This window comes from Rhea americana, unplaced genomic scaffold (assembly GCF_003343005.1).
Source record: "Rhea americana isolate MKP2758 unplaced genomic scaffold, rheAme1 scaffold_9, whole genome shotgun sequence".
Taxonomy (NCBI): domain Eukaryota; kingdom Metazoa; phylum Chordata; class Aves; order Rheiformes; family Rheidae; genus Rhea; species Rhea americana.
In genome coordinates, this window is record NW_028187088.1 from 7,154,156 (window position 1) to 7,169,376 (window position 15,221).

At 44.2% G+C, this 15,221-nt stretch overlaps 1 protein-coding gene and 1 long non-coding RNA gene across 2 annotated transcripts in view; one reads left to right on the forward strand and one right to left on the reverse strand.

The window, feature by feature from the left end:
* LOC146584819 (uncharacterized) overlaps nt 1-15,221 on the reverse strand; it is a 53,751-nt gene that overhangs the window by 22,149 nt on the left and 16,381 nt on the right. The gene's annotated exons all lie outside the window — the stretch shown is intronic.
* Nucleotides 5,226-15,221, forward strand: part of NINJ2 (ninjurin 2) — a 49,894-nt gene continuing 39,898 nt past the window's right edge. Inside the window, exon 1 of the mRNA XM_085323959.1 lies at nt 5,226-5,307. Within this exon, the coding sequence (XP_085180085.1) occupies nt 5,275-5,307 (33 nt within the window). The 5' untranslated portion in view covers nt 5,226-5,274. The remainder of the gene's footprint in view (nt 5,308-15,221) is intronic.

A 15,221-nucleotide genomic window follows, 5' to 3' on the forward strand; every position in this document is an offset into this window, starting at 1 on the left:
CTGAACAGACATGATAACAGTCTTCAAAAATGTAAACGGCTGCAGCAAATAGGAAGGAAATAATCTTTCTCTCCCACATAGAGAGGATAAGAATAACAGGCTAAAACTGCACGAAGAAGGCTTTTTATTAAATATTAGCAAAACAATTTCTAACAATAAGTATGGTGATACTGAAACCCTGAAATAAGTTTCCTTGCAAAGTGAGTGGACCTCCTGCAGCTGGAATGCTTTCAGAGCAGGCTGGAGCAATATCCATGCTTCCTGGACAGGTACCTATGACCCACTGCTCTAGGGGCAGGAGAAGAACTAGGTGACCCCTTAAAATCCCTTCTAGTTTTGTTTTCATATAATTTGACAATTCATTGTCTAAGTAAGTTTTCATATATTCTCATTTCACATATCATTCTCAGGGAGAATTTTAGAAGTGCACTTGCTCCAATTCAACTGCATCTTTGTTTTCTAAATCCTCAGAGTCTTCCTTAAGATTATTACTCTTTCAAACACTAAACTACACTCTCTGTGCTTCTCTCCTATAGAAGGAGAAACAACTCTTGCCAACCAAGGTTTAGGATACTACTATTCACTGGAAGACATGAAAGACTAATGCTCCTAAATAAGTTTTAAAAAATGGGCCTTTGGCTACCTAATCACTTGCCTTTGCTTTTGCAGTGGCATGCCCTATAATATTGCTGAGCTATGATCTTCAATGAAAACCACCAGTGGAATACAGAAAGTGGGACTCAGGGCAGGAAAGCACTTACTGGCTTAGCAGGTTCAGTCTGTGGCTGTCACAGGCTGCCATATCAGATAATCCTTTCACAACCTGAGCAAACTCCATCCTAAGTCTGGTTCGATCCCTTGTCCTTGCTACTCTCACTGGCGGCTCCTCTGGAACATCAATATTCAGGCAGCCAAGAACCTTCTTATTTCTAACCTAGAATTTTTTCTTGGCCAGTTTATTAATTAGTTCTTGCACAAATGTTTCCATCTCTCTAGTGATACTGCTTCGTATATGCATAGATGACAGCAGTATTCCTCTTGGGTTTCATTCTGTAAGTCAAGCTCTTTTAATGTGTTCTCAGAAAATAAGGAGAATGCACCTATAATGGATCAGAAGCACACACTTTTTCCTTCTGGATATAGTAAAGAGGTGGCCCAGAATTAGAGAGGGGAGAAAGAGGGTCTTAGAAAAAAACAAACCAAACCGAAAACAAGACCACTTTTGTAATACAAAAATCAAGTCATGGGAAAGGTTAAGGAGTGAAGTTGGCCTGTCATTTGCCCTGTTAGAAGTGTAGTTATCCTACAGAAACTTTTGTGGTCCTGGTTATGGTTCCTCTAGAGCACCACAATATACCTTAGAGTGGTGGGCAAGAGCAATTCTTCCATTAGTCTTTGAACAGCGTGGCCTACTTTCTGCTACCAGCCGTCTCTACTGGCCCACGCCGAGGCCCGAGGCTTTCATCCCTTCCTTCCCACACCCGCTTCGTGGAGGCCAGCCCCACTGGTGGCACCAGCACTGCAACGCTGTGGTTACACATTTAGCAGCAATGCTGCTTGAGCCGGCTTGTCCCCACCCTTCTCCACTCCCAGCCACTTTTTCCATTTCCCGCCTGGCGCCCTCCCTGCTGCCAGACTAAGTGTTTGTGCAGTTATGTGCAGAAGCAGGTCAAGGAACTGATCCCAGCTAGAAAAATAGCCTGGCAATTTTTTTTTTTTCCAGCTGGACCTAGTTCTTCTGTCTGGTTTCTTGGGTGGCTGCACAAGCACTGGCTGGTATAAGGGAGGGAACAGGATGGGGGTGGAAATAAGCAGCTTTGCCATCCTCCCTCCTCTCAAGTGAGGGCGGCTGCTCCCCAGAGCCTCTCCTCCGCACTCAGCTGGTGCAGGCTGATCTTGCAAGGGAAAATCAGATACTTTTCTTCTTTTATGACGTCTTTCATGACCTAGATGTTCCTCATCCTCCTTTCAAGAAATGCTGCTCCCCATATGCTCTTTCCTCATCCATCTTTACTAGATATTACTAAAAAGACGCCTTATGATGTCTAATCAAATCAACATCCATTAAAACAGCCAGTTTTGGAGGTCTCCTACTTCTCTCATGTTTTATAAACACAGACTAGAAGAAGGTTTGGGGTCACTGAGTCTTAAAATAGCAAGTGCTGCTACTCATGTCACACAATCTCTTTTAGAAGTTGTGCTGCATTTTCTTAATCTTTGGACCATTACAATGGCACTTTATTCTGTCATAATTAACAATTGTTGGAAAGATAGTTTGAAAAATTAGTCTGTTTTCTTTGTAATCAGATTTAGTAAGTACATCTTTGTTACTAATTTCTTCACTGAGGCATTCCTTCTTTTCTTGGGAAGTTATTACAATTCAAGTTAAAATAAACCCACTTTCCTCTCTTCTCACATTTCCAGGTTCTGAGCTCTGCTATTAATGACATACACAAACAATCTCCAAGAGACATTTTATCATTTGAAGTTGTTTCATTCTAATGTGCTTGGCTCCAGACACTCCAAGGGAGGTTGATACGGCCATTTCTACTAATACACTTTGTAGAAAGACTCTTTCATGCTATCTTGGGAGAGGGAATTGGAGTCTGGTTTGATTTAAGTTTCTAGAAGGACACAAGGGTTACTGTAAGTTTTGCCTGATTTCTGTAGGTATTCTGAGGACAGCGTGAAAGATTAGTACTCTTTGCAATGCCTCTCTGGAGAGTGTAAGAAAATCTTGCATAGCATTTAGATAAAGTACTAAGTAAAACTAGTTTAAAAAGGAACATTGTTATATATCACATGGTCTTGTGTGAAATTACTGCACTAGTAATATTTGTTTATCTACTAAATAAAATGATAGATACTTCATTCCCATCTGACCACTAGAAGATATTTTGGACTTGTTTTGATGCTTATGGCACATTTAGGGACAGAAAAACTTTGGCCAGACTTCATGGGTCATTTGCAGGAAACCTGTTAACAAAGAACCTGCACACCACCAACTCCCAACAGTGGCTTTAACAAACACAGCAAACACTCGCCCAGTATAAATTATCCATTAATAAACAATATTTATTTATAAACTGATGAACCATGGCACCTTTTTATAGACTGTACTAAGAAAAGTAAACTAAAACAGGTAATTATCTATATTAACATCTTTGCAATAAGGTACTTTCACAGAGTTGTTAGCTAACATATAGATTCCCATCAGGATGGGAACAGGATAGTCAACAACAGCAGAAGATAGCTGCATTTTGGTTTCTCCTTACATTAGGAAAAAAGAAAAAAAATCAGATATGGAAGAGTAGGAGTGAGTAGCCCACCCTCCCTTTCCCTTCTAGGAGTCAAACAATAATCACTTCAGCGATAACAAGGCACAGAGATATTAATTTTTGTTAGTGTGTAGGAGCCATAAAGGTGGCTTTCATTACGACCATAAAATCAACCTCATTGAAGCTTGAGCAAGCAGTGACTATATTTTAAGAGAACCAAAATCTTTGTCTTGTTTTCTTTCAGAAGAAGATTACAATAAATCTAAGAACTGTCTGCCTTAGGAAAACATTACAAAATACATAAGCCAGGTTGTGTAGCTTCTATTTTGTTTTAGGAGGAAAGTTGTTTGTTTAGCGTGGACGTCTAGCTGTTGGCCAAGGGGGCAGATTTGGTCCAAATGATGATTCTGTTGTATCTTTTCATCAGAAAAGTTGTTGCTGCCTGTTTGTTACGGTGTCTCTGAGCAGCCAGCACCTCTGTGTGGCCCAAGGGCCAGAGGAGCGAAAGGATTTCTTGAAACTGTTATTCCCTCCCAAGTGCTAGAAGGTTTGACCCACTGTGCAAACACAAGTTATGGGGCAAGGGGCCAGTGCACAGAAGCAGAAGCCCTTCTCAGCAGCAGCTTTGTGGGTCTACTGCTTTCCTTGTCCCAGGTCAGTTTTTGGTTGGATCAGCTCCCACGTGACTGATGCAAGTGGAAGGAGTGAGGCCAGAGGGAAGGACTGGGCTGGGCGAGACTGCAGCATCCTTAATCAATATTGGCTTCTGCTGCTGTGGAGCCTAAGGGGCAAATGAGCTGTGTCCTAGTCCTGATTTCCTGTGTAATGTTGGCCGAGTCACTACACACATCTTGCTGCTTCAACTCAGCTATCCATAAGGAGTAATAAACACTAGTTCTTTGAGAGGAATGCAGGGAGGCTAAAATCATTAGCACTTTGAAAAGAAGCTGCAGAACTAGGCACTGGTATTACTGCGAAACCAGGCCTTTTGCTGGGAAGCATTGAGACAGCATCTTCCACTGACGGAGGAGTCAGCGCCTTTCATAAAGCCAAAGTACTAGGACACATACTTGGCTAAACTGTTTAAACAGAATATACTACTTAGCATAAATTTTTTATGCTACTGTAACTACAGAAATTGTTCTTCAAAAAGCCAGGCAAGCCCACTGGATCTGCAGGTGGTACAAAGTAGCGGAGTTTCTCTGAAATCTGGAGAGTCGCACTGATTTTTATTGCCTGACGATTCCAACCCAACTTATTTTCCTACACTGTGACTTGATTTTGGCTGCATGTATTTCCATTCGAGCGTCATTTTTGGTTCCTTCCAGCTTAAGCAAAAAAGCAAGCTTTGCTTCAGGCTAGGATGGGCCATAGAAATTTTAAGCTAAAAAAAGAGCTGGGGATGGGAGAGTGTTTTGGCTGAGGAAGAAAATGAGAAGAGGTGTCTATAAACAGAGTAAAGTGGAAACTTTTTTTTTTCTTTTTTAGCCTTAACATCTTTGCTGAAGTAGCAGCAGCTAGCAGGGATAACTTTCTGGACTTAATCTCTTCAACCGTTATTTTTCCATCTGTGGGCACAGGGAGGCTCTGATGTGTGCTGGGGAGAGAAGAGCGGTGGGTCTCGCCGCTACGGCCGTGCCGCCTACGCCAGGAACRTCTTGGTACCTCGGCTGCATCACCCCAGTCGCAGCCCAAGTGAGCTCATGGGGCTCAGCCGGGCGCCGCGAGGTAGCGCAGACACGTAGCGAAGACAGCAGTCATGGGAAGCCTAAGAGGGACGCTTGTTCGGCGGGCGGCCCGGACAATGGAGAATTGGCGTGCCACCCCCTCGCTCGCCCCCCGGCCGATGCCAAGCGGGCGGCCGGCAGCCGGCAGATGAATAGTGGGTCTGTTCCAGCAGCTGCGCTTCCCGGTCCAGCGACGGCAGCGGCTCCGGGAGCGCAGAGTCCCCGGCTGCTCGCGCTGGCCGCGGAGGGAGAGACCCGAGGGCGAAAGGATGGCCTCAGAAGGGGAGAGCATCAACCTCCAAGTGAGTCCAGCTCGGGGAAATACCCACAGGAGGGAAAAGTGGGAGGGAAGATCCCCACGGCTGGGGAAATAGCCACGCTGCTGCCACTCGCGCCTCCGCTTTGGCAGCTGATTTTGCTTGAAAGCTCAGTGCTGCTTTTTTTCCGCTGCTTGCCTTTGAAGAAAAGCTAGTGGCAGGATCTCTGTCCTGTTCTGCCCAGGGGCTGTTATGAGCCTTTTCCCGAATGGCATGGGGTAAGAAGAGGGGGATTACTCAGAAGAGCTGCCTTTTTTTTTTTTTTTTTTTTTTTTTTTTGAGAAGGAGGGCAGCTGGGGCAGGAGTTAGTGTTCAGCTCTCAGAAGGAGGCAGCACAGACTTTACGAGGTACAAAAATCTGAGCCGTTCCTCATCTCACAAAGCCTCTCTGTTAGGCAAAAAGCACTCCCAATCTGGGGAGGAGGAGAAGAAATAAATAGAGCAAATGCTGAGGGCGCACAGAGGCCAGGGTTTCCTATGCAGGGTTTACAGAGAAACAAAACTTCTCGATAAAGCTCTTTCAGTTCCCTGTGCTCCTCTTCCGAGTGTTTGTGTTTTTATGAAGGGTGTTTCTTGCACTCAGCATGTGCTCTAGGAAAGGGCAACTACCCAAGGGTTTGGAAAGAGAAACTGTTAGAGATGAAATGGAGTCAAACCCCAGATCACAGGCACCCGCCAAACTTCAGAAGTTCAAGCCCAGATCTGCACCTCAGGCGACTCTGGAGAAGGTGAGAAGGCAAAGCATTGCCTGGGGTGCAGCTTCCAGCCCTGGGAAAGTCAGCAACACCGTCCAAACTTTGCAGCTGATTTTTTTCTCTCTGTAATGGTCTTAACTGTCCTCAGATGCAAAAGCGGGGAAGTCCATTTCGGGTTGTCTCCATTTTTATTTCTTTGGCCCATTTTGAAGAAACTAAAATGGAAAGATTTGTGCCCTAGGAAATAATCAGGACAATTATCCCAGAGGTGGGTAAGTAGGCTCGAAAGAAAGAGCTAGGCTTCCTGATCCTGCAGATTGTAAGGAGAAAGAGGAGGAATTTCTTTACTGTGGGGGTGACGGAGCACTGGAAGAGGTTGCTCAGAGAGGTTGTGGAGTCTCCTTCTCTGGAGATATTCAAGGCCTGCCTGGATGCAACCCTGTCTAACATGCTGTAGGTGACCCTGCTGAGCGGGGAGGTTGGACTAGATGATCTCCAGAAGAGGTCTCTTCCAGCCTCACCCATTCTGTGATTCTGTGATGAGGCAGGGTTACCTCAGCTGAGATATGAGGTGCGTAGCACATTTTTTAAGGCCCTGGAAAAGCTGTGCTCAGATAAGAGACAGGATAACCAAGAAAAACACATAGGTAGCTTTGGCAGTTGGTTGCTATTCAGGATTGAGAAAAAGAGAAGCCAGGCTTTCCTAGAACCAGTTAAAGGGGGAAAATATATGGAAATCTGTACATCAGGAATTAGGGATGGGGGACAGAGGAGACAAGAAAATTATGTTTAATATAAATACGGTTAACTCTTCATGTTTTAAACCTTTCCACACAATAGAAAGTTTCAGGTCTACGTTGGATTTGTAATCCAATTTTCATGGGTGAAAGAATCAACTCCACTGATTAAAATGCTCATAAGCTCCTAAAAAATCTGGATTTTACATTTTTTGGCAATCAGACTTTTTCTTTCCTGAGGATAAATGAAGAGCCAGAAACGATCCTCAGTATCTTCAGCCAAAAGTTAAGATTCTCAGCAAAAGTGAATAACCCCAAAGGACAGCAGTTCCTTGAATTCTAAAATTAAAAAATTAAAGAGACATACGTATATGTTTCTAGAGCTGGAAGATGTGGGGTGTTTCCATCTACCTACACAGGTTCCCACAAGAAAAATCATCCTACTGAGATTTTCCTTGTGGCACTTTACAGGGCTTTCACAAAGCCACTAGAAAATAAAAAATATAGCCAAACACACACAGATTCCTGCATGCTTATAACCAAGAAATATATGGTGCTGGCAGGGGAGGGAAAGAGCATTACATACTACCACATTGCTGAGACAAGCAGAGAGTCCTGGTGTGAAATGACCTGAGAAGTGTGAGATGAGGGGAGAAACAATCAGAAAAAGAAGGGGAGGGGAAAGAAGTCTCTCAGTTGAAAGTACATTTGCAAGCCTCTGCCGAGTCCCTGAGCATGGAGCAGGTGCCTTCCTGAGCGTCTCCAGCTGTGGGTTTATGAGCAGCCCTGCGGGAATGCGCGCTGCCCGCTCCGGGGCGGCGACGTGTGGCTCTGCTCCGAAAGAGCTCCTGTTCGGAGCAGCACAAACAGCCATGGGAATTAAGTGTGCTACAATACTCAGACTGGAGGTTTTGTGTATAGGGAGTGAGTCCCGCTCTAAAGCAGTTGCGCAGCACCTACTAGCATTTTTTATACAACTTTTACATGTCCAGGTTTGACAGATGAAAAGAGAATGAAAATGGTATGAGCCTTTAGCCTGCTGTAGGAAAGAGCTAAAAGAGGTGGCCGAGGCTTAGRAAGGCTCTAAGGAGAATTGATCAGTCCCTGATTTTTTGTCTCGTCCCAAAACATGAGAACAAGAGCTTACTAGGCAAAGTTAGAAGTCTCTATAACAGGAGCCACTCCTTCATGCAGCATGTGGTCAGATTGTGGAATTTACCATCTCCTCGAGCAGGTCACAACGTCAAATATTGGAGCAAGCATTGAGAAGAGGTCAGGAAAATATTATGACCAATAACAGTATTTACAGTTATGCAAGCTAAAAGAGGTACTTTCAAATCCTATAGGCCAATGGTAGGATAAAAATAAATACCCTTTTCAGCTCGCTGCAGGCACTAGCACAGTAACTGATCAGAATGCAAGTGATATTTTACATCAGAAAAGATAATATGCCAATTGTCCGTGAGTGAGAGCTGAGACTGCTTTTTAACAGCAAGAACTAGCTCACATTAATATACTTCCTCCTTCGCAAAAATTCTCTTGCTCAGTGTGTTTCAATGGACTCTATTTTACAGTTCTGACTTCTAGGAAGGCTAAGAAAACCTCAAACTGTGCACAGAGAGATGCTAAAAGGAAATGATGCTGAAATGAAAAAAAAACCACAAGGCAGTAGAGCAGCCTCACCAGATCTACACCAGTCAGCCAAGTGCTAAGAGAAAAGATAAAACTTTAACTTGAATTAAAAAGTTTTGAACTAAGAAGATTAGTTTATCTGTTAAAAGATAAGACTGTAATATGGTTTACTTTGAATTATGTATTTTTCTTACCAGACATCTGTATTTATGAATTCCAAGGGAAAGTTTCACCTTCCCCTACRAAGCATCTCCACTGACGAGAAACCAAAGCAGGTAGACCAGTAATATGGTGAGATATAGGAGAGTATATCCTGAGATGATAGCTGGAAATATGACTGGAAAAACACATTTTGGGGTAGAAACAAATGAAAAAAAAGCCCAACAAGATACCTGTCCCTATTTAATTCAGGAAATAAAGGCTTTCAACTTAGATTAGAATAATGGCTTTGGTGGGCTTGCTCTGGCTGATTGAGCTGCACTACTTCATGCTGTTATGACCCCTGACACTCACCGCCTCCCTTTCCAYGGAGATTTGCAGGGGGGGATAGAGGAGGAGGGAGCCATACAGGACAGTTCTTTTCAGTGGCAAAAGAGCCATTAAATCTGTTTAACTGTGTGCCTCAGCTGCTGCAGTTCCCGATCTGGCATCTTAACACAACCCTGTTTCATTGCTGATTTAAGCTAATGTACCAGCCTTTGAATGGGAGCAACTAAGACAACATCCGTTCTACCACTCCCACCACAGTAGCTGTAACCCAGGGGAAAGTGTGTGGACAGCTGAAATCAGTAACACTCACACATTACCACAGCTATATGTGTCAGAGCCCTAGATGAATATTGCAAAATGGAGCAAGGATTCGGGCTGATTTGAAAYGGCGCCTGGGTTTTATTAGGTTTGTATTTCTATATTTTCCTATTCATGAATGGGTGTTATGTTCGGTATAAATGGGTGTTATGTTTAAAGAATTTTCACTGGCTGAATGTCATCCATATTCATATTGCAAAGGATACTACACGTTGTTCGTTACTTCTTTCTTTTTTCAGTTTACTTTTTGCCTTTAAAATCTGTGATGCTCTGGGACAGGAGCAGAAATAATACTTCACCGTTTAGGGATTCATTCATACATCAAAAGCAGAAAGAGTAAATAGATAAAATAATCGTTCTGGAAAATAGCTCCTATACTGAAACTTGCTGGCAGAAGTTGTTTGGTGAATACTTTGAACGCAAAGTACATCTGTAGAAGTCAAGACAGGTTTACAAGGAACTAGCAAGGAAAAAAAAWTTAAATCGTTGAATAATTTACAACAAGTGCTTGGTTTGACCAGGTCTACAACGGAAAGATTTTAGACAGGCAGTTACAGACCTGAGAGTGGGGACTTTTCCAAAACGCCCACAAAGCAAATGGAAAGTCCCCCTCGCCACTGTAAATTCCATCGCTCGCATCCCACTTTCAGACTAGTCCTGATGAGGGAATGCAGTGAGTGTGCTCACGACTGSGTTAGACTCCTGTTTTCCTGGAGGGTTTTTTTTTTTGTGTGTGTGGCATTAATGTGTGCCTTGAGGCTGCGATGTGCTTACAAGTTCTTGGCTTGGGTGCATATTTGTCTGCTTCTGGAGCAACAGCCAGCTTGTGCTTTCTAGTGCTGTTGGACCTTTACCCTCATTCGGCCGTTTGCTAGCACGGTGGCAATCTAACGTTACAACCAAGCAGTGTCTCTGTCCCAGAGGGCTTCAGTTGTGTCACCTAGGATCCAGGATAGCTTGTATAATTTGTGCTTGGATAATGACAGTCTGTTTTGCGAGAGAGCCTTTCATTATGAGAATCTCAAGTAGTTCAGAAAGAAACACTCTTGTGTCACCYGTGTACAGTGTGTGCAACTCGGCCATCAAGAGTTGGAGGCGCTTGAAAGGAGAGAGCTGGAGCCCCTGAAAAAGGATCCCACCTCCCGCTTCTAGTGGTGCACTCCACTGGCTGTGGCATTCCCATCGCCCTGGCAAAGCCAGTTCAGAGAGCTAAACTGTGTGAAAACTAATCACKTTTGGGTAGGGTCAGCTTTCCTTTGGTTTGCAGCCCTGAACTGGTTCCTGTGAGGATCAAAGTGCCAGCACCAGCACCCAGGAGGGGTGGGACTGTGCAGCCAGGAGACCGTGTGGGGAGGTGGCAAAATCTCTCACTTCAGCTCGATTAGCTGAAGGTCAGGCCACAGCCCAAGGGTGGATGTTGCCAGCAGTAGAGGCCCYGAGACTGCAAGATTTAGGAATAAAATTTGAGAGGAAAGTCTTTATAGGGCTAGCTGGAGGGCTAGGCAAAGATTCAATGTGCCTTGGTCAGTCAGAAGACAGGTGTGAAATATGATACTGTACTTGGGGGAGAAAATGAGCCTGTGCGCTTTCCCCCTGTCACAGGGACCCACCAGTCTGCAAGCCCTACCCGTGCAGTTCCCAGGAAACCTATAACACTGACACTAGAAGGCCAGTGAGCGTTGATGACAGCACACCGAGAAGAAGGAGACGCTTTTTATAGCCATTACTAATTGCTTCTTTGCTCTCTAGTCAGATGTGGCATTTCTCCTCTACCCTACACATTCCTCCTGCCATCTCTACCTGGACACAGCCAGCATTCCCGTTTAGGGCAAACAGTTCATTTAAGCCTTTTCCAAACAGAAGGTGGTAGTCTCTCAGCCTGCAAAAGTGGAACCCAGATTTTAGGGTATTTTGGGAAATGAGGCATGTGGAGTGAAATATATACCTGGAGTTATCCCAGGGTAATCAGTGGCCTTCTGCTGGCGACTGATCTAGCCCCTAGTGCTCTACCTTGATGAGGGGTGGAAAGAAAAGCAGCAGCATCTTACTAAGGGTAGGTGTCTGATCCCACACTATGCACCCAGCAAGACTCGTACRTGGCGAGATTAGGCAGGTGAAGACAGTGAAGAAAGAGGGATGTTGCTGGCTCTCTGCGGTTACACGGGGAGCACATCAAACGGTGAATTAGCCTGACTGACTGACCGGTCAGTACATCGGCTCTTACTGAAACCGAGGGCAAATAGAGGCTTCCCGCAGAAAAGCGGAAGAGACTGCTGTTACACAGGACTCTTCTGCTGGGTTTAGACTTAGGGTAGGAATAGGATAACCCAGCAAGCAGAAAGAAAAAGGCAAAYTTTCGACGCTAGAACAATCATTTCCTCTGGTGTATTTAAAAAGTTGCCTTCTGGGGGGCTATAAATTGTAGGAAGGAGGCCGTGCTGCCARGGGAAATTGAACATGCAGGATTAGCACCGCAGGCCCGCTGGCGCAGAAGGCAACACAGCTAGCATCTTCTCTTTGGACTTGCAGGGAGAGGGATGTGCAGACCTCCCTGGACCTCCTTACAGACTGTGTGCTGGTTGCATGTGCATCCGCAGYGACACTCTGGGGCCAGAGGACCTCTTGGGAGACAAATTCATCCTTGACATGTCTCCTCTGAAGCCAGAAGAGGTTTGCAGGAGGAGAACGGAGTCCTTTAAGTTTGTTGTGGCAAGAATTTCAAACTGACTCAACCATCAGAGTTGTTTTTAGAATAGCCTTTGCCTCAGTTCTTGAATATTTCTTTTGCTTCAGGCCCACACTGRGGACCCGCTGTACTCTGTGGTGCTGGTCCTTGCTCAGAAAGCTTTCATCAATGACCAGTGCAAGAAAAAAAAACAGGGCACAAAGGAAGGAGCCAGAAGTAAAAAATTCCCTGTCTATATTGTATGTTATGAGACGGATAAACAAATCCTCTTCCTGTCATGTTTGTATAGCACTCAGCCAGGGTTCAGTCTACATAATATAATACTAGAAATATGTGTTTTGCTCAGAGCTAGAGCTACACAAGCACTCGGCTGTGGGACATTTGCTTACAAGATTTACGGCAGCCCGCRTCCTGGGGTGAGCAATGCATGGTGTGGACATTTGAGGACCTCAGSAACATAGGAGCTCAGACCACAGCTAGAAATGCTGAAAACTGTGCAGGAGGAGAAACTGGTTGTATAAGAACAACCTGAAGAAATTCAGACACTTCTAAAGAGGRCAAAGACCAAGGTCTCCGTTGGTGAGGGGAGGGAGGAGGGTTTCAATGGCAGCTCCATGCGGTAGGAGAGGACTCCACTGGTTGGTGGCTACAAAAGCACCTTAATGATAGCAGGTTTCTCTCTTTTATAAAACTTGTAGAAATAAGGTGGGGAAAGTGGGGTGGGGACAGGCCTGGGATGCTGAGGGTTACCATACCAGTGAGGAAGAGGGGGAGCCATGCTGAGCTTGAAGGACGTGGCAGTGGCTGGGGGGCAAACCCGCCACCCTCCTCCCAGTGCCCGTGAGTGAGCCTCTATTTTGGCTTTACCCCAGGAGAGMAATTGAAGCCTTCCAATACGAAACCACAGCTAAATTGAATTTCTGTGTGTTTTGTAAAAAAGTTCCCTCCTCTGGCTTCATTCCCGAGAACTGGACCACGCATCTGCGTGTCTGTTTTCCCACATCGGACAAATAGGTAGGGCATCTCAGTTCACTTACCCACTAAAAACGGAAACCGTCAGCCCTCGGTTACCGTCTCTCAGCCCTTCTCGAAAAATCTAGCATTTTTCCGATCTCTCTTCTAAGAACCAAAACTGGGCAAAGCTGCATGCATACAACAAACGCCACACAAGTGTACTGTTCTCCCACTACAAAAGCCACGTGAGCAATTTCACAGCCATTTCCCCATCCTTGGCTTGTGAGTCAAGTGCTTAGACCCCTCTCTCTGAGAAAGGGGAATACAAGCATTGAGCTCCAAGCAGCTTAACACTACCATGATGTGAATCACCTCAGGTATGTAGCCATGTAACAGAAACACTTGAACCGAGTAACAGAAAGACAAATGTGCAAATGCTGCAAGAAATTCACATCACCAGTTGCCATATAGCTTGACACACCCCTCTGAACGGGGCAAGTCATCATTCTTTGTCAAATTACATCAGTCAGCTGGGTGATTCTATAATTACTGTTGTGAAGACTATTATTCTTGGGATCYTAAAACTTTCCATGAAAAATAACCCTCGGGGGAAAAAATTTCTCATGAAGAGTCTTAGGTCAAAGTTCAACCAATGCTGGAAATTCGGGGGGAATCCTATCAGCTGGTTTAGAGAAATGAGAACGAGAAAAAGAGATGCTGTACYGGTTTGGGGTTGTTTGGGCCCTTGTTTCTTTGTTTTTGTGTTTTTTTTTTGGGGGGGGGGGTAAATATTCATATATATCTTCAGGATTTTTCTTTTTGCACTCAGACAACTCCAAACAACATTTTGGTAGATAAAGAAAAGAGTCCCAGATTCACCACAGACCTCAGTCATCCTAAAAAGATAGCTGCTCCCGCTAGTCTGGTAAGAGCCAAAGGGGAAGCAACCATCCTCTTGTAACCTATGCTTTTCTAAGAAAGGAAGGTTTTTGCAGAAAATAACAGAATTGAAATATTCCATACTCTCACAGGACTTGTGTGTGAACCAAATCTTGCTGTCTCTGGTTCTCAAAGCACTTTKTAAATATCAATTAATTTAATTTCACATTCCCCATATGGAGAAGGGAGTGTTTCCTGCATRTTTTACAGATGGCTAAGTCAAGGCAGAGAAAATTAAATGACCACTACCATTGCCCATAGACACATAAGTAATAAGCAACAAAAACAGGAAGGAAATATTGATTATCTCTTCTTAGCTGAATGGGTGAACTACCATATAGCAGTAGGGTGCCCAGTGGCTTCATCTTTACTTTCTCTGGGACTATGTAAGTCCTTAGTAATACTAATTTCCACCATTTTTATTTTTTGAGGAAACTGTTAAAATTGTTTTACTCAGTCATCAGAGACTGCTCTGTTACTTCGTGCAATGTRAAGTAAAACATTAGTTGAAACTGCCAACAAGGGACCAAACATAATACCATCTCTGCTGAATGTATCGTCAACAGTTGGAAGACAAATTTCACTGATGCGCTTTCAAAAGTCCAGGCACACAGATGTGTTTGCACCTCTAAGTGGAGTTAGAGTCATGGTCAACCATGCTGGCGTTGGAAGCAAACCCCAAAGCCAAAGTGAAGCAAGCTTAAATTAAATTAAAGGTAAATTCTGACTCAGGATGATCACACAGGTTCTTGATGCAACCTTACTATCCTACTTTCAGTTTGCACCTTTTTCAGCTGATTCAGATAAAATGGTCCTGGATGTCCTTGTGTGACTTCAGGCTGCGGTTACACAGCTTCTATTGACTGGAGCTGAAGCACTAAAGGGGGTGAAGTTCATCCTGACTACCACCACCAGTTATTATTGCTTCCTCAACGCAACTGCTCAAAGTAATCGCTCTGTCAAGACTGTCTGAGCTAGGAAACCTCCATTGCTGAGTGTTTAAGCTAACCCAGATCACTGTGAAAGAGCTTGTTTAGGGAACATGTGCAATTGCATCTTCTTCCAAAGAAGAATTAARTTCCCTGTCTTCACAAGTCTGGACAGAGATAGAAACAGAAGCCCCTTTGGATAGGCCCTCAACCATCTTATTGCAGTTGGATAATTGTTCTCATTCTTGCATATTTCATGGCYGATCACCTTAGCTGAAGATCTAGTTTTTCTAGGATGATCAGAAGACCATGAGGTGTACATTATGGGCTCTTCTTAACTCAAAAGCRAAGAATAAAGAAAACAGATACAAATACAACTACAACTTGCATAGTACAAAGCACCTGTTTTTTCTGATCTTCTGCCTGTGGCAATACTTTGAGTGGAAATTCACACTGAACAGAGAGACATCCAGCAATGRATTAATATGCCACAAGAAAATATAATATGCTGCTGTTCTCC